Source organism: Dryobates pubescens, chromosome 12 (assembly GCF_014839835.1).
Source record: "Dryobates pubescens isolate bDryPub1 chromosome 12, bDryPub1.pri, whole genome shotgun sequence".
Taxonomy (NCBI): Eukaryota; Metazoa; Chordata; class Aves; order Piciformes; family Picidae; genus Dryobates; species Dryobates pubescens.
In genome coordinates this window covers 16,649,365-16,667,622 of record NC_071623.1, presented here as the reverse complement: position 1 = coordinate 16,667,622, position 18,258 = coordinate 16,649,365, and the positions used below count along the sequence as shown (strand labels likewise).

Here is an 18,258-nt window from a genome sequence, read left to right as displayed (position 1 = left end):
AGCAAATCTTCCCTTGTTCTTTTCTAATGGAAGAGTGTAGCAATGAGAAAAGCAGGTCTTGTTTTGAAAGATTAGAAAAGCAGTATTTTACAGTCTCATTTTCAGTCAGATTTTTGAATTTTGTAGATGTCTGCCTACGTTTCCTTAACTTTGTTTAGTTACCTTCAAACAAGCAGCCTTTTAGCTGGTGATAATCACTTAACAGAAGATGAACGCAAAAGCTTTTGCCAAGAAATACTAGATTTTGCCAATCAGAAAGCAGAGAACCAAGGTAAGTCAGGGTGTTAAAACTTAAGCTGTGCTAATCTGATCCCAGAGTAGATTGGCAGGCTTTTTCTGATTGTTTTCATTACCATGTGTGTAACTTCTGAACCAATGTGGTTGTTTTCTTGTAATCTCCAGCACAAGTGTAAAACTTCTGCAATAACTGAATAGTCAATAATGAAAGGATAATTAACATTTTCACCCTGAACACCAGCAAGTCTTTGTTCTCTTTCATTTATCTGTTTCTCTGCTTTGACAGCTCTTTATTTCTTAGGGTATTTTTTTTATATTTGTGGTGGGTTGAAATTTCCCCCACCCCTCACAATGTAAAGTAAAGAAGATTTTTGTTATATTTTGCTGCTCTAGTTTGTGCCCATTGCCCCTTGTCCTATCACGGGGCACTTCTGAAAAGAGTCTAGCCCCAGCCTTTTGGCAGCCACTCTTTAGGTGTAAGTATTGATAAGATACCTTCTCAGTCTTTTCCTTTCTAGGCTAAAGAGCCGCAGATCTCTCAGCATCTGCTTGTAGGACAGATGTTCCAGTCCCCTAATCATGTTTTAGCCCTCTGCTGGACTGTCTCTAGTTGTTCTCTGTCTTTCTTGAACTGGGGAGCCCATAACCTTGACCTGCTGGTCATGGTCTTCTTAATGCATCCTGGGAGACCATTGGCCTTCTTGGCCACAAGAGAACACTACTGGCTCATGGTTAACTTGTCCACCAGCACTCCCAGATGCTTCTCTGCAGAGCTGTTTTGCAGCAGGTCGATCCCTAACCTGTACTGATGCATGGCATAGTTCTTTCCCTGGTGCTAGGACTCTACAGTTACCCTTGTTGAACTTCATTAGGTTGTCCCCCATCCGACTCACCAGCCTGTCCAGGGCTCCTATCTCTTCTATTTATTTATTCACCACCCTGCCTCTTCTCTTTATTCTTTCTGCTGTGTCAATAATACCTTGACCTGGGTCATTGATCATAATTAAATTGATACAGAATAGTTACTGTAGATCTGAAGACTGTTCATTCTTATGCAGAAGTTTTCCTTGATGACTGGATGTACAATAAGGAATATGTTATTTTAGACTTGTTTGTTAATTAAGGGTTTGCTACTGCTAGTTGTTGGAATCTAGAAAAGAGAATGAAAACCCTTGTGTGGTAAAGCTGATGGCTTTAAGACACCAGTCCAATTTCTTAGTTTCTTAAACCTGTACTTGCTCTTAATTTATGCACTATTGGAAGTTTGTGACTTCATGCTTCTGTGGTCATTTAGAACACTTCATGTAGTAGTGAAATGTTAAACTGCTTCTTAGAAACTAACTCATAGTTCAGTCATCTTTAGTGGCCTGAGTGCTAAAATCCTATTAGATGTAACTGTTAGAAAACAAATCTTGGGCATCTTTGTCTCATTTCTATGCAAGACAAAAGTCAAATATGATAGTATCGATTGGTTCCACAAAGAACCATTGGGAGAAGTGGATTTGTTTAATTCTAAGGCTTACACTTTTAAGAGAAAAGATTTGCTCATCTCCAGCAGCACTGGAAGAGAGTAAAATCTCTGTTTTTATCTTCTCAGGTCAAAAGGTTATATTGCCTATGCACACCTTCGCACAGTTGAAAACTCTACATTTTGACCCTCCAAATGCTGTCGTCCATGTGGGTGGAAAGTTGTCCATTGAGTTGACTTTGCTGAGCCAAATGCCCATCCCTGTCCAAGTGGATCAGATTGCCATCCATGTTCACTTCAGCATTGAAAAAAACAGTTACAGAAAAACAGCTGAGTGGCTTACTAAGCACAAAACTTCCAATGGTGTTATCAGCTTTCCAAGTGAAGTTACAGGATTTCCTTTGTCAAGAAACAACTTGCCAGCACTGGAGCTGTATGAAATGTATGAACGGAGTCCCTCAGATAACTCTTTGAACACAGCAGGAATTATCTGCAAAAATGTGCACATGCTACTACGAAGGCAAGAGAGCAGCAGTTCACTGGACATGCCCTCAGGAGTGACTTTAGAAGATGGAGCTCATGTGTTGAAGTGCAACAACTTAATACTGGAACCAGGGTTCAATAACATAACATTCAATACTCAGGTATGTTTTATAATGGAGTAAATGTAGCACTCATGAAAGAATAACTAAAAGTGCTGGCTGAGGAAGAGCATAGTGCTAGCAAGGGGTCCCTATAGTGCTTGAGCAATACCATTCCCCTTGTGGCTTTATTCTTACTGTTCTAGACCAATTTCCCTTGAAAGAGTGCTGCTGTGTTTCTGCTGAAGTGTGCAGGTGACTCTCCTATTTGCAATTATTTGAGTCAGCCTTCCACAACTTGTTTTAAACATCATGATTATTCATGCCAAAAATGCAACATAATGTACTGCACATGAAACTTCTCTGATGAGCCTACTGAAAATAATGGTAAATAATCTGTTGGGCTAGACAATGTATTCCCTTAGTGAGTGTTAAGTGTGATGTGGTGTTCTTCACTGTGGAGGGTGGTATTTTTTTCACTTGGTGTGGATATAGTAAACCTACCTGCAAAAAGTATGAAAATAGAACATAGAATAAACCAGGTTGGAAGAGACCTTCAAGATCATTGCGTCCAACCCATCAATGTTAAGTTCAGCTTCAAATATCTGAATTTAGAAGATGTCAGAATGAAAATTGTTTTCATTATTCATCTTAATTGCATAAGGAATAAGAAAACAAGAACACAGAGATTCTGTGCTACAGGAAGACTAAATTTGTTGAGCAGACACCTGTTAAAATAGTGCCACTATCTAACAGCCACCCTCAGAAAATGGACTGTATATAGAAACATCTTCATTTCCTGACTTAAACATGCACTCCCATTCTTCCCCTAGTGAGCTAAGTACTCCCACTGATTGCTGAAATATTTATGGGTAGTAGTGCTTATCACTTCTGTTCATGTTGCATTACTACTAGATGCATAGTGACTGGAGGCCTTGAGTACCAATCCTGTTGGTTGGCTGTGATACTGAGGTTTGTGGGGTTTTGTAGTTTGTTGTTACGTGGGTTTTTTGAGGGGTTTGGTTTGGGCTTTTTGTGGCTTTGGTTTTGTGGCTTTTTTAACTGCCACTCATTCTGTGGCCTTGGACTTTGCTGATCTGTGGTTAGTTTGCTGGTGATAATAAAATGCAGAAAGGCATTTACCTGCTAACTTAGTCCGAGGAAGTGAAGCCTCAAGCGCTTTCAAAAGTGAGACCGTCATCATCTGGCATTGCAGGATTAGGAACTTCAGGCCTCAGTTTCGGTTCTTTGGATTTCTTTAAATATTTTCTGTCTCCCTCTGCACCTCTGTAACCCTTCATGGGCAAGCATTTACTGGAGCTCAGTGCTGCTGTAATGAACATTAGAGCAGGGAAAACTTGAGTGAGGAAAATGCTGAGAATTAGGTGCAGCACCTGAATGAGAAACAAAAGATGGGACAGCACAATGAGCAACACAACAGATGCTTCCTTTTCTGAGCATTATCCACCCTGTATATTGGAAAGGGTATGGATGCTGTGAAGAGAGAAGTTGTTGTGCAGTCACGTGCCTGCTAGCTTTGCAATTTTCTGATTGGTTTAATTTCTCTTTAGAAACTAATTTTCAAATAAAAATCTATGTCTCTGCTTCTGACTGAAAACTAACAGCTAGACAGAGCTGGCCAGGAGGTTGCTTTAGCATTCTTAGTGTATTTTAGGTGCTCCACACCTGATATTTTAACTTTCTCCTTTTTTTTCCCATTGTTAATTTCTATCTTGTCATAGAAGTTTGCTTAAAGCAAAGTTTTCTATAGGCTTCAATATTCTGCCTCTCTGTTCCTGCAGTGCTGGGGCTCAAAGCAGTAGAGAGATGTGCTTGGTATGTGTGAACACGCACATTGTGGAACCTGCATGGGTAGCAGGTGTCACAAGATGGAAGTTGAGTTCAAGTCCTTGATGATACAATGTGGAATGGCAGTAATGTCATTTGAACTCTCTACTGACCTAATTTTTTTAGGTTACTCATTCTTTCAAAGGATTGGACAAGTTAATGGGATTTGGAGATGTCAGAGGTCTTGGTGGCTGCAAATGTAGTTTTCTGTAGAATAAATGAACGTGTAAGTAGAATGGGATTCCAGATGAAGCAGCTTTGCTAAAAGAAAGCTGTTAGAGACTGTCTGAGCAGGCATTTTGGCTTTATGGGATCAGGAAGCAATCTGAACCATGGAAGAGGAGATAATGAATGGAAAGCTACGTACAGTTCTGCTTTAAATTTACCTTGCTCTGCATGCTTTTGGTGGGTATTGGAGGATGAACAGCCTTCTGCTTATACCGTTCCTGTTTCCCCAACCTTTCCTTCTTTAATGAACTTTGCATGGGAAGACTGCTCAGTGTGAGTCCTGCTTAGTCGTTACATAGTTGTTCAAAGCATGATTTCTCTGCCCTTCCAGGGAAAATTTGAACGTGTTACCATTTTGACAGCGTATTACTACATAACCTGGTGGAGGCTGCTTTAGATTTGGGCTGCAGTGTTCACAAAATATTTACTAAAAATCCCTTGTCATTGTAATGGTGCATATTGTTACTTCTGCTGGATTACATAGCTGGCCAGAGGATAGAAACTGCTGACAACTTGTTTTCTAAATCAGTAATGCTTAATTTGCTTAATTGCACAGCTTCTGCAGAAAGAGAAATGTCTGTGCTTCTAAGATCCAGAGGGAGTTGATAATTCTTTCTGCAAATCTTAGGCTGATGATGAGCATTGTTTATGCTGATGGCAATCTTCCAGTGTACTTTTTCAAGCTTTAAAGACTGTCAGAAAGCATTATCTGAATACTTCAGGCCAATATTCCCATGTCATGTCGAAGTTTAAACTGTGTATATTATCAAGGATTTTAGTTGTGCTTACCTGGTTATAGAGAATACAAGGAATAAAATTCAGTGACTTCAATGTAAAAATGCATAATACTGAATTTTAGTCAGTATTTGCTTTGTAAATAACTGTGCAAGTGATGTTTGACTGTTGTAGCTTTTCTCCATTGCTTCTAATATTATTCTTTACATTTAATTCTATTCAGCATCAGTATTTATATATTACACCTGGTAAAATGGCACCTGAGAAAAGAACATATTTCCCATTCCTTAGCACTTAGTAGCTAACAGCAAATAGACTCAAGAATAAATACACTAGCAGGTGTTAACAGATTGGCTTTTTAGAACCTTATCAAAAAACATCCAGAATTTATTACTCAGGCCTGGGGAAGAATGTGAAATTAAATATGGATGTATTTCACACAGGATATGGGATGGGGAGTGTGTGAAATCCATAGCTTGAGCTGAAATGTCTTATATAAAGATTGTATGAATGTTGGCCAAAGATGCTTGCTAAATATAATTTCAGTACTCAATAAATGTATGTTAATGTATGGGGCACTTGAAGGGAAGGAAAAAACCTCAACCAACAAACAAGACAATAAGCATCCCAAAATAATAATAATTTGAAAGCATAACTACTATGTGATTTATTCTGATTCTTGGGTACTGTTCTGATCATTTGGATTATTGGTACCTACAGTGTTTTTTCCTGAACAGCCAGCACTCGAGAGCTTCTGTCTTAATGGAGCAAAAGGTGTAAAAAATGTTGTCAGTTACTCAGAAAACAAGTGTGGTTTAATTTCCAAATGCAAAATATCTCTGATTGAAATGAGTTGATAATACGCTGTTCTTTAGTAGGGAGTTTGTTCTAGAAGTATTTCCTGAACTGAAAAACCCCTTCAAATGTTTTCTTCAAAGGCCAAAGAACCTGGGACATACACACTCAGGCAGCTGTGCACTTCAGTGGGAAAAGTACAGTTTGTCCTTCTCCATATTTACCCAATTGTGCAGTATGATGTATATTCTCAGGAGCCCCAGCTAAAAGTGGAACCAATGACTGGTAGGTACAGCTCCTATGCTGAAGCTGTTCTGATGATTGCTGTTGTACTTTCCTTGGCCTACATAAAGTGTTTTCTGGCTTGACTATTGCTCAGAATTCCTTTGCCTTACTCTCCATGGTTCATCTAAAATACCTTCTCATTTTTTAAACTATCCATAAGGTATGCTCTGTCAGTGAAGGCTAGTTTTTAACAACTAGTGACAGTGCTTGGCTCTGAAACAGTGTTTTGAACATCAATTTGAACATGAAGAGTAGATGTAGATTGGATGTTAGGAACAAGTTCTTTACCATGAGAGCTGGAACAAGTTGCCCAGGGAAGTAGTTGAGGCCCCATCCCTGGAGATATTCAAGTTGGGGCTCAAGCATGGCTCTGCACAACCCAATGTAGTTGAAGATGCACCTGATTACTGCAGGGGGGTTGAACTAGTTGACCTCTGGAGGTTCCTTCCAACCTATTCTATGTAGTGTGACTTAAATATCAGGTATGATTTGAGCTGCCACTGTGATTATGAGAATTGAATACTTAAATTTGTAATTGTCTGAGCTCCTTGTTGGTCAACCCTGTGATACTTCAGTCTCTGCTATTTACAAGAAATGTGTAAGAACTAGGATTCTCTACTAGAGGTGATTAATATAAACTTATTAGAGTTTAATACTGAATACATCCATTGTTTGATGAGTGGCTGAGCACTGTATTAAAGTTTATGAACAGAAGTTAATAATTATTTTGTTTTCAGACAATTAACTGAGACAGTTAATATGCAATGTATAGCAAAGGAAGGACAGGCATATTGGGCATTAATCCAATTAATGTATGAAATTGATGGTTGTGATTCAGATATTTGAGAGTCTCTGTGCCTACTGGCATTTTTATTATCTTAATAATGTAAATACAGCATGTGGGTATGACTGCCATTGCATGTGCAAGGACCTTCCACCATGTCCTGGGCAACCCATTCCAGTGTCTCACCACCCTCATGATGAAGAACTTCTTCCTAACATCCAATCTGAATCTACCCATTTCTATTTTTGCTCCATTCCCCCTAGTCCTGTCACTACCTCACACTCTAAAAACTCCCTCCCCAACTTTCTTGTAGGTGCCCTTCAGATACTGGAAGGCCACAATAAGGTCTCCTTGGAGCCTTCTCCTCTCCAGACTGAACAGCCCCAACTTCCTCAGTCTGTCCCCACAGGGGAGGTGCTCCAGCCCTCTGATCATCTTCATGGTCCTTCTTTGGTCACGTTCCAGCATGTCCATATCTTTCTTGTAGTAAAGGCTCCAGAAAAAAAGATGTTTACAACTGGGAGAAGTTGACAAAAAGCTTAGTAAATGATTTGGAATTACTGTATTTCACTGTCAGAGCTACACAGTACATGAGCCAGCTAGTCAAAGCCATACAAGAAACAGTGGTTTTGGTCACTCAGTGTTGAAACAAGCAGTTTCTCCACACTGATGTATCTGAACTCGCTTTAATGTGTTGCACAATACCAACCCACCCACACTTATGTTACCCTAACACACATGGCAAACTGTCTGGAAATATTCCTAACAAGCCTTTGCAGTGCATCTTAACCATTTACTGGTGAGTAGTGGAATCTGTTAACAAATGCTGCCTCCTCCTTCAGATAGCCTTTTGGCTGGCATTCCACAAAAGGTGAAATTCACAGTGACTACTGGTCACTATGCCATGAAGAATGGGGATACCTTGCAGCTCAGTAACGCTGATGCCATGCCTATTCTATACCATCCAGAGAGCAAGGCAGTGATTTATTCCAATACAAGAGGTAAGCTATGAAGTACAAACTAATAATCTTTGAATGGCTGAAAATTCAGCAATCCTGAAGTAAACTTGTACTTACAGTGTTAAGAACACCAATACTGTCTTATTCAATAGCTGTTACTAAGAACAATTCTAGGGACTTGCAGCTGAGTATCGAAGTGCAAGAAAGGTCCTAACCTTTCACCTGTGAAGTAGAAGTATGAACTTATCAGCAAACAGAGCTGCACAAATTTTACTTTCTTTGCAGTTCAGTAGAGGTGGTGAAACTGCTGCTGAGGTGAGGATCTGTCATGATGCCCAGGGGAATCGTGGTGATCTTTTATTGCTTTGTGGGTTCTATTTTGACTAGAACATTTTTGTTGTTATAAATATTATATTAGTTATATATATATATATATAATATATATATTATTATAGTATATATATTATAATAGTTATAAGTAGGTTTTTGAGTAGTGTTCTTTGTAAATTGAACATTCCTTTTGGTTGGGGTCTCATTTGAACAGATGACATCCCAGTTCTTTTTTTTCTGATCATCAGTGCTGTGCAGTCTCCTCAGTTGCTCAAACACAAGCAAATTTTACACACATGAGATCGGCTTTAAATTTCTTGATGAAATGAAGATTAAAGGAGACTGCACAGCGACACTCTGTGTGTAGTAATTTATAGATAGATGATGAATGGTAACAAGAATACTGATTCATGTGTGTTCAGTAAATCCTAAGCTTGCTTAAAGTGAAATTACAAGACTGAAGAAGGGCAAGATTCTGTAAAAACTTTTGACAGGTGTCTCATGATTAATTAAAGAGCTACTTTAGCCTGTTTGAAAGTTGTTACCAAATTGTCCACAGTTGATTATTGAGCATGGAAGGGATTACTACACAGAGTGTGGTGGTTACCTTACTGCAGTTCAAGAGGGATAGAGCATTACTACTGGGGATTTGTGAACAGCAGTGGTATTTAAGATGTGTGGATTATAGATCATTTGAAGAGGTTACTGTGGAGATATGCAACATGTTCCTCGTTGCTGTTTTTGCACAGGCTTGGAGGTCTTGCTGGGAAATGGTTACGGCACTATGTATTTTTCTATGACACTTAGCTTTTTAGGCTAATTTAATTACATCCAGTTTAAAATGAAAATTGGAAAGGGATGAACATGTTTATAAGCTTACCTTTCCCCCCTACTCTACACAACTACAGAAAAGATCTCAGAATCATCATTAAGGATTCAATCTTCTGAAAAGATCACAAGCATAAGTTTGCCAGTAGCTCCTGCATATCATGTGATTGAATTTGAACTAGAAGTTATGTACTTGCCATCAGCCACAGAATCTGCAGTGGAGAAAGAAAATACTACAAACAAAGAAGTTCACAGAAAAAACAAGGAGAAGCAGAAACAGGACAACTGCATGGCTACTGTTGACCAAAAAGTAAGATGAAATGGCACATTTTAGGAACTCTGTTTGATCACAGATGAATACGCTTCACAAAATAGAAGTGGAGGGGGGTGGGGGGAAACCTGCTGACTTTAAGCTAATTTTCCTTTAAAAGATGTGCATGGAACCATTATGGAAAATGCTATCAATATAAAGGAAACATAATCAGACATACACACTATGTTTATTACCAGCTGTTCCACTGGCTAGTAATCTGTGACTTAGTGTTTATAGAGGATGAAGGATACTTGGGTCCTTGTAAAAGGTGTCCTGGTGGTCTTTAAGTACTTCCTTCCAACTTCTAGGAAAGAGATTTCTTCTACTTTTTCTACTAATAAAGAATCTGTATGCTTTGTTAAAGTACTTAACACTGTAGTGTTTCAAGCTGTGACATTATTTAGTTGGAGATAATGTTCCTCTTTAATTTTCATTATGAAGGGGGAATAAAATGAGTAGTATAGAAAGCAGCTCTTCAGCTGACAGCAAAATACTCTTGGAATCACCACCTTTCACAGTGTTACTCCTTGTGAAAATTGACCAAGTGTGCTGCCCTGTATCCTTGAGTGTGAAGAATGGGATAAAAAGGAATAGCTGTAGACTAGCATTGCTGAAATGTGATGTGATTAACTATTTTTATGGTTTTTTTTCTCTGCATATAAAAATCTGTCCTTAAATGTATGCTTTACAATTGCAATAATGGAAGCACTCATATCAGGAGAAATTCTTCAGGATAGGTGTGCTGCTCGTAGTTTAAACAAATATACATATTTTTGGTTTTGATTTTTACATTTTGAGCTTATATTTAATATATTCTATATATTTAATATAGTATTCTTATATTTGGTATAATTTATTATACTATAATATATTTAATATATAATTTTTATATTTAATCTATTATTTCACTAAGATCCTACAGCAAATTATTTGGTATTCACCTTTTACCGCATTATTGTGTTAAGATGCTGTTGGTATTGTTAGTGTCCTTTTACCTTTCCTTTCTTCTATTCCCCTTCCTTTATTTCTAATCTTCAGAACTGGGACTACCACTTTCCACAGGAAAGGTATCTTCAAGATTTCATACCCCACTCACAGGAAAACAAAACCCCAGTATTTTGTCAGATTAGCTTTTGACATGCTGATGTATTTAGTTTCTTTTTTACTTTTGTTTTCTCTACTTACCCTTCTGGAAGCATTAGATACAGACGTGCTGAGAAAAGTTCTGCTTACAAATAAGAATAGAAAATCATTATGCTGAAGACCATTATGAGTAAGAACTTTGCTCTCTCTTTCCTTTAGGTAACCATTGATTGTCCTTGGTCAATTTACTCCACTATTATTGCATTAACATTCTGCATACCTTTTAATGCTAAGCATTCCTTGCTGTCAGCTGGCAAACGGTAATGTACTCATTAAGTATTTATTGTTCCTTTCTTCTTACAAAATATGGACTTGGAGTTTCATAAACAATATTTATAGCAGCCTGGTTGTTGTTTTGTTTTGTTTTAATTTGGGCTCTTGTTATCTTCTATAGCTCCCCATTGGAAGCTTGTACATTCTTTCTAATGTTCTTCCATAACAACAAAACCAATCTGTGGTTTCAGTTGTTTTGGAAATAAAAGCACAAGATAAACCAAACTGGTTATTTGTTTTAATTTAATAAGAAAGATGGTGTTTTCTGGTTTTGTTTCAATACTCTCCATAAGTATTGAGAAAAACACTGAAAAAAGCCCATAAAATATAGCTCCCATTCTGTTTTTGTGAAAACAATTTTCTGGACATACACTCTTTCAATGTAATTATTCAACTTTTGTTAAACAAACTTGAATGTGTCCAGAGAAGGGCAACGAGGCTGGTGAGAGGCCTTGAACACAAGCCCTATGAGGAGAGGCTGGAGAAGAAGAGGCTCAGGGGAGGTTGTAGCCAGGTGGGAGTTGGTCTCTTCTCCCAGGCAACCAGCACCAGAACAAGAGGACACAATCTCAAGCTGCACCAGGGGAGTTTAGGTTCGAGGTGAGGAGAAAGTTCTTCACAGAGAGAGTTGTTAGCCATTGGGATGTGCTGCCCAGGGAGGTAGTGGGGTCACCATCCCTGGATGTGTTCAAGAGGGGATTGGATGTGGCACTTGCAGCCATGGTTTAGTTAGTCATGAGGTGTTAGGTAACAGATTGGACTTGATGATCTCTGAGGTCTTTTCCAACCTGGTTGATTCTGTGATTCTGTGTTTTTCAGGAAATACGTGCAAGTCTGTGTACAGAATTTGTCAGAGCTCTGTTTCCAGCTTTCAGATAACAGCCTAAAAAATTCTGCTGACTGTAAAGATTTGCAGCTGGTACCTCTGAACCCTGAATCTCAACAGGTAAAAGATATTTGCATAGTGTTTTATGAGCTCTGCTGGCAGCACAGCTAGATGAAGACTCTTATTTGGGAAATCATTAGCACTTACACGCATAGACTTTTGTAGTAAGGCTTGATAGCTGATGTTAGGTCACACCTTTGCAGTCCTCTGAGTAACTTTGATTTTTAAAGATCTTACAGGCATTTATACCTGTAGATCTTGGATTAAATTCTAAATCTTGCAGAGGTTATTAGGTAAGTTTTCAAGCTTGTCCCTTTGCTTCATGCGAAGAATTGCATGCTTGCTTGAACAACAAATGTAATGCCACTAATATCACTGTTAACATTTAATTTGTTCATCCAACAGCTACAGATTGTCATTAAGTTTTAAGAAAAAAATCAGGTCCATGGTACACCTGTAAACTAGTTAAGTTGCACAACAGTCCCCTCAAAGTTTCTTGCTGCCTTCTCTCGATATACTAAATTGGTCATTCTTGGTGCCCAGGAGAAGTGCATACAAACATTATTAAGACCTTTCTTAAATTTGACTTGTCAATAAAACATTTTCACATGTACTTGAGTGTGAGTTGTTCTCTTTTGAAACATTGATTCTGACAGTTTGATGTGCCCTGTTTAAAAAAAATAAACAGTTATTTTGGTTGTGTGTTTTCCTTAATTATTTATTTAACACTTGACAGGGAATTTATTTTTATAAAGTACAGGTAATTTACTTTTATAAACTGTATTAATGCTAGAACAGACCAATCTGTGTGTGCCTTTCCACTTTGTTCTCATAGGAAAGGAGGAACTAATGCTATAAACATTCTCTTTCAGGTCATATACAGTAAGCAATCAATATTCTTTGTATGGGAATTGAAGTGGACAAAAGAGCTTCCTCTCTCCTTGCAGTGCCTGTTTTCAGTAAGCTTTTGTCCAGCTACCTCTGAAGAACAGTCTTTCACCCTGAAGCCCTTCACTTACAAATTCCAAGTGGAAAATTTTTTTGTAAGTTCTCTTCTAAATGTAGCAGATGTTAACTTCTAATACACGGAGAGGGAAAGTCAAGGAATGTATTAGAAAACTGCTGTTTCCTTAAGGAGATTGATACCTACTTGGAATCATTGGAAAGCCAGCATAGTGGGATGCTCAAACTGAAGCCTGATATGATGTGGTGGAATCCTGTACTTGCCACTGGAAGGGATGGGAGGGAACCTAACACTTGTGCAGGTGTCCAGGATCTTTTTTCTGTGCTTTTTCCTAGGCTTGTGCCATGGAGAATGTCTTTAAATTACTGAGCTGTTTTTCTCTGCTGCCTTTAGACTCTATTCTCCAAACTGCAATTTCCAGGATCTCTTTGCTATTGAAAGCATTTGAGTTGGTTTTTTGTAGTACTGGAGATGAGTTCTTCTAATGAAATATTTAGGGGTTTGTAGGCCATTATCTTAAATGTTTCTTCTTTCCCTTTATGGATGATCTTTCTATTCCTTTGGTCAGCCAGGAAGCTTATAGGGCTAGATACAACTTCCTGTTAAGGGAATTCTATTTAATCTCATCTCTAAATTCACTCTTGTGTTACACTTTTTGTGGCTTGGGTGAAAAATAGTAACATGAGAAGGCTCCTTTGGTCCTTTTGTCTGTTTCTGGTGTTGCTATGTTTTCTACCTGCTTCCTACAAACTGGCATTGAACAGTATTTTAAGTATTTACCTACTGGCATGTAAGTAGCAGTTGTTGGCAGCTGCATCAGCATCTTTCTGGAGTTTTTAAAGAGAACTAATGGCATTAAACAGTGTGAGGCTGTTGGTAGAAATGAAATTTTGTAGTAATTAAAAATTACTTCTCTGACAATGTGGAAAGGCTGAGTTAAGGTACAAAAGTGGAGAGAGAAATAGTGAGGCTGCTGCTGGTATCAAAAATAGATTTAATTGAATTTGGCTTGATTATTTTCTCAAGCTTAGCAAGATAATAAAGTGACCATTACTTACATAACTGCATCTTGCATTAAAAAAAAACAATGTTAAACGTAAAGTTAAGTTTGTAGTCTATCAATTATCCAGTTCAGTTTAAACACAAAATGCCCCTTTTTTTCTTGGTAACAGCACTGGTTTTCTTCTTGACAGACATTGTATCATGTGAAAACAGAAATTTTTCCACCACTGGGGACAGAGTACTGTAAAACAGGCTCGCTCTGCTCTTTAGAGGTGTCAATCACCCGACTCATTGACCTTTCGGAGGTTGACAGAGATGAAGCATTAACAGAATCAGATGGGTATTGCACAACAAAAATCATGTATGAAGGTAAGAATATTTTTCATAAGCATATTGACAGAATTCTCCAGTAGTTTTGTCTTGATAATGACACCTGCCAGACTTTTTATGGCATATATTCTTCTGTTGGGAGTATGGCTGCTCAGTAAAGCAGCTTTCATTTTGATAGACTAAGAATATTTTGGGTTTCCCCATTAAGGGGAATAGAAATGCTGTTCAGCCTGTATGGGTACTTGCTTGAGGTCTAGTTATAGTCCCTTTTATGTAGGGCTGTTCTCTTAATGTGCACAGCTCTTCACACAGAAGAAAGCTGGTGGGGATTTTAGGTATTGCTAAAACACTGATTTATAGTGTGCTCTAAATCTGGGTGTTTTTAATTTTTCAGGAAAGATATTTATAGTCTTTGTGCTTTATTCTTGCAGTTGTTGACAACAGTAGTAACTGGGCAGTCTGTGGAAAAAGTTCTGGAGTGATATCTATGCCTGTAGCAGCTCGAGCAACTCACAAAGTCCACATGGAAGTGATGCCACTGTTTGCTGGATATCTGCCTTTTCCTGATGTCAGATTGTTTAAATACCTCCCTCACCATTCTGCTCACTCCACGCAGCTTGATGCTGGTAAAACTGTCTTGACTGCATGGCTACTTACAAAAATGGTTCTGCTTCTCCTGGGTTCTTGTGTAACGGGAAAAGCAAGGCGAGGACACATGTTGACCAAACACTCATTGGTCTCTTCATTCCTTATCTTCATTCATAGTTCTGGCTGTGTGTGGCTATGGTGGAAACTTCAAATTTGGGCTTGCAGCCTTTATCTGGCAGTAGGATTAATAAATGTATTTTCTGTTCCATTTCCTTTAAACATTATTGTGGCAATAGTTGTCACTGGATTTGTAATGAAGTGAAAACTATGTGATAACTCCCTAGTCCTGTGGTGTTATCATTGGAAAACTGCACACCTACTGTGTCTTCAGTAGCTTTGATGCCCCCCCCCCTCCCCCCCCCTCCCATTTTTTGACAGGATTAAGTATGAATTAAAAGAACTGATGAAAAGTTGGGGCATATAAAACAGATTAGATGAGGAGTTTAAATAACCACAGCCACTTGGAGTATTTATCTGTGCAGTACAGGCAACTTACTGTTTGTAAGCACAGCTCCAGGAAGTGCCAGTGTGCACCTTCTAGACTGTGATAAATGTGAGGTAATGCTACTTAAGTTTTCCTTAGAAAACAGCATAAATAATGCTGAAAGAAAGCAAATAAACTTTCAAGCATAAAAGTCCTTTTTCAAATGTGAAAATGGAACAGCAGCTTTCCAGGATAGTCGCAGAACAACTGCTTAGTTTGGTTAGGTATGTATGAAGTAGACCATCTTTGAAGAACAGGTTAATGGCATCCCAGGTGTAAAGGGGATGTTAATAATACTCATCATCTAGGAGAAGGGAGGAGGGAGTTAAAACCCCATAGGAAACTGTGAAAGTTATGTGTCATAAGAACAGTCTTTTTATTGAGTCAGTGGTGTACTGGTATGTAGTCCATCCAGAAGCTCATTTTAAGCTGTGCCAGGGGAAGTTTAGGCTCGAGGTGAGGAGAAAGTTCTTCACAGAGAGAGTTGTTAGCCATTGGAGTGTGCTGCCCAGGGATGTGGTGGAGTCACCACCCCTGGAGGTGTTCAAGAGGGAATTGGATGTGGCACTTGAAGCTGTGGTTTAGTAGTCATGAGGTGTTGGGTGACAAGTTGGACTTGATGATCTTTGAGGTCTTTTCCAACCTTATTGATTCTATGATTCTATAATTCATTATGTCACATCTGCTGCTGTCCAAAAGTGTGCCCAGACCGTTACCTCAGCAGAGATGAACAGTGACTGCTAACAATGTGGTAAAGTGACTGTGTGTCTAAACTGCAAAGTAATTTTGAAGTAATTTAATGGCTTCATAGAATAAAACTCTGGATTTTTGCTTTAAACAGATAGCTGGATTGAAAATGATAACCTGTCTGTGGACAAGAATGTGGATGATCAAGCTGACAGCAGCAGCATAAGGAGCAGAGGTAGCTTGCATTCTGCAGCCAGTGGGGAACATAAAGGTTTGCCGATGCCCCGCCTGCAGTCCTTTTCAGCCGGCCAGGTCTTCAACTGCAGCTCGGGTATGCAAATCCTTGTCATTCCCAGCAAGGATGACCACGTTCTGGAAGTCAATATCACGTGACAGCTCTGTATGAAGACAAGGAAAACAAAACCCATTAGAAACTGGATACGAAAGCACTTTACAGGATTATGACCTGATTAGTCTTTGTTGTAACATTCTAACTCTTACAAGAGACCTATGGCACTCAACATGTACCGGCCATGGAAGCACCAGACAATTGTATCAATTTAAATGTACAGTGAAGCTTGTGTCAGCTAGTTTATATCGCCACTTTAGTATGTTTTTGTGTAAGCTATTGGGTTTTCTTCCTTCAGTCACATCCTGCGTAGCAACACAGGGCAACAGAAACAAACAAACAGAAATCCAAATATTTAGACCACTTCTTTATTTTTGTTTGACGCTTCCTGCGTATTTTAGAGCTTAAGAGTTGGATGATGTAGTTATCCAAATCTTGAGTTTTCATGTCGTCATTTACAGGCTTTTCCACACAGGTGCCAGAGACACAGCACAGCATACAACAGCACGTTTACTGGGGGTTTTGTTTTACCGTTGGCTCCTCCCGTTGCAATTTTGTATTGAACTTCCATCATTTATTTGCGTACTTAGATGCATGGAAGAGATACTGCTATAAACAATCTTAACTGAACAAATTTCCTTAATTTTTTTGAGGCTTTCTCCTTCACAGAGTAGACACTGTGATGTCACATACTATATGATTATTTTTTTGGGGGCAGGGGCGTGGGGGTTGGGTCATCCTCTTGCATAGTTCTTACCAAAGAAAGATACTGATGGAATAAATTATTTGGCTTATTGAGTTCCCAGATTAATTTCTTTTGTTACCATTTCTAAGTGGCTTGGTTTGTTGTCTCAGTTTTGAAATTGGGGCAAAAATGTCAGTATGATGTGATACTTGAACAGTCAACCTTTCATCATAAAGGCTTAGTGTAATTATTATGGATTAGAGGCCAGACTTCCACATTCGTGATGGAAGAAAGAGGTTGGTTTGATATAGGAAAGCTTGCAGATGTAGAATAATTGTGAAGCAAAGCTAAAACATGTAACTTAAAGAATTTCATTATTTATATCCGAAATGTAAATATAAAGAAATGTACAAAAAAAAAAGAAGATGTAATTTTGGTGAATGTTGCAAATCCACCTGTGACTGGAAAAATTACAACTCCTTCTGATGTCCTGCTTCAGTTATTGAAACTTGTGCATTTGATGTGAGAATGACCTTTTCTACTTGCAGATCTAGAATGGTGCGTTGTCAGCAGACTCCACAGAGGAACAATGTCCCATATCAGATCCTTGTCAGTAAAGCTAAAGTGAGGAAATGCTCCTTAGACAAGTTCACTGTTGTTATTATTTTCTAAACTCAGGTTCTTGTACATTTAAAGGAGAAGGAAAAAAAACCAAAAGCCTCTTTCCAAAAAGAATCGCAATTAAGTTTATAAATTAATTGATAGCTTGAACTGGTCTAAACTTTTTTTTCCTTTTCTTTTATTACTAGTTTTTGTTTTAAAAAACAATTCTGTCTAACTAGATGTATAAAAGTCAACCTGCCAGCTGAAAAATATTCGTGTTATGAATCTTCTTTCTGTGAAGGAATGCCCTTTCTCTGTGGAAATCATACCATTTTATTCTGGATAAAAACCCAAAGCATTTAGTGTGAATGACTGCTGGGATTCTTTGACTGGAAAAGGTAACAAATTAGTGACTTTGACAAACTGCAGGTATAATAATTAATTCCATTTTCATGGTTTGCTATTAAATCATTTTTCACATTGTTCTGTAATATACTGTTAGATTAAACACATTGTACTAAGATTGTTTAATGAAATTGTAAGCGTTACAGTTCTAAATATACATGTTTTAAAAAGAAATCAACTTCTCTGCTGCTGTGACATCTATTTGCCTTCAGAGAAGTGATTGTTCCACGTTCTGATTTATTTAGCTAGTTTTAATTTATTGTTTTAGCAAAGGCTACTTTAACGGAAAACAAAACAACCAGCCCTCAACGTTATCTAAACGCAGGTGCGGGGAGGAATTTGCAGTAGCAGTCCAGGGGCTGCCGGCTGCCTTGCTGACGGCAGGTTTCGGTGCGCATCAGCGGTGCG

At 38.4% G+C, this 18,258-nt stretch overlaps 1 protein-coding gene across 1 annotated transcript in view; it reads left to right on the top strand.

The window, feature by feature from the left end:
• TRAPPC10 (trafficking protein particle complex subunit 10) overlaps positions 1-16,866 on the top strand; it is a 44,826-nt gene extending 27,960 nt beyond the window's left edge. Inside the window, exons 13-23 of the mRNA XM_054165865.1 lie at positions 159-271; positions 1,835-2,349; positions 6,036-6,177; positions 7,804-7,962; positions 9,159-9,388; positions 10,694-10,794; positions 11,627-11,753; positions 12,566-12,736; positions 13,851-14,028; positions 14,421-14,615; positions 15,963-16,866. Of these exons, the coding sequence (XP_054021840.1) occupies positions 159-271; positions 1,835-2,349; positions 6,036-6,177; positions 7,804-7,962; positions 9,159-9,388; positions 10,694-10,794; positions 11,627-11,753; positions 12,566-12,736; positions 13,851-14,028; positions 14,421-14,615; positions 15,963-16,201 (2,170 nt within the window). The 3' untranslated portion in view covers positions 16,202-16,866. The remainder of the gene's footprint in view (positions 1-158; positions 272-1,834; positions 2,350-6,035; positions 6,178-7,803; positions 7,963-9,158; positions 9,389-10,693; positions 10,795-11,626; positions 11,754-12,565; positions 12,737-13,850; positions 14,029-14,420; positions 14,616-15,962) is intronic.
• The last annotated feature ends 1,392 nt before the right edge of the window (positions 16,867-18,258 follow it).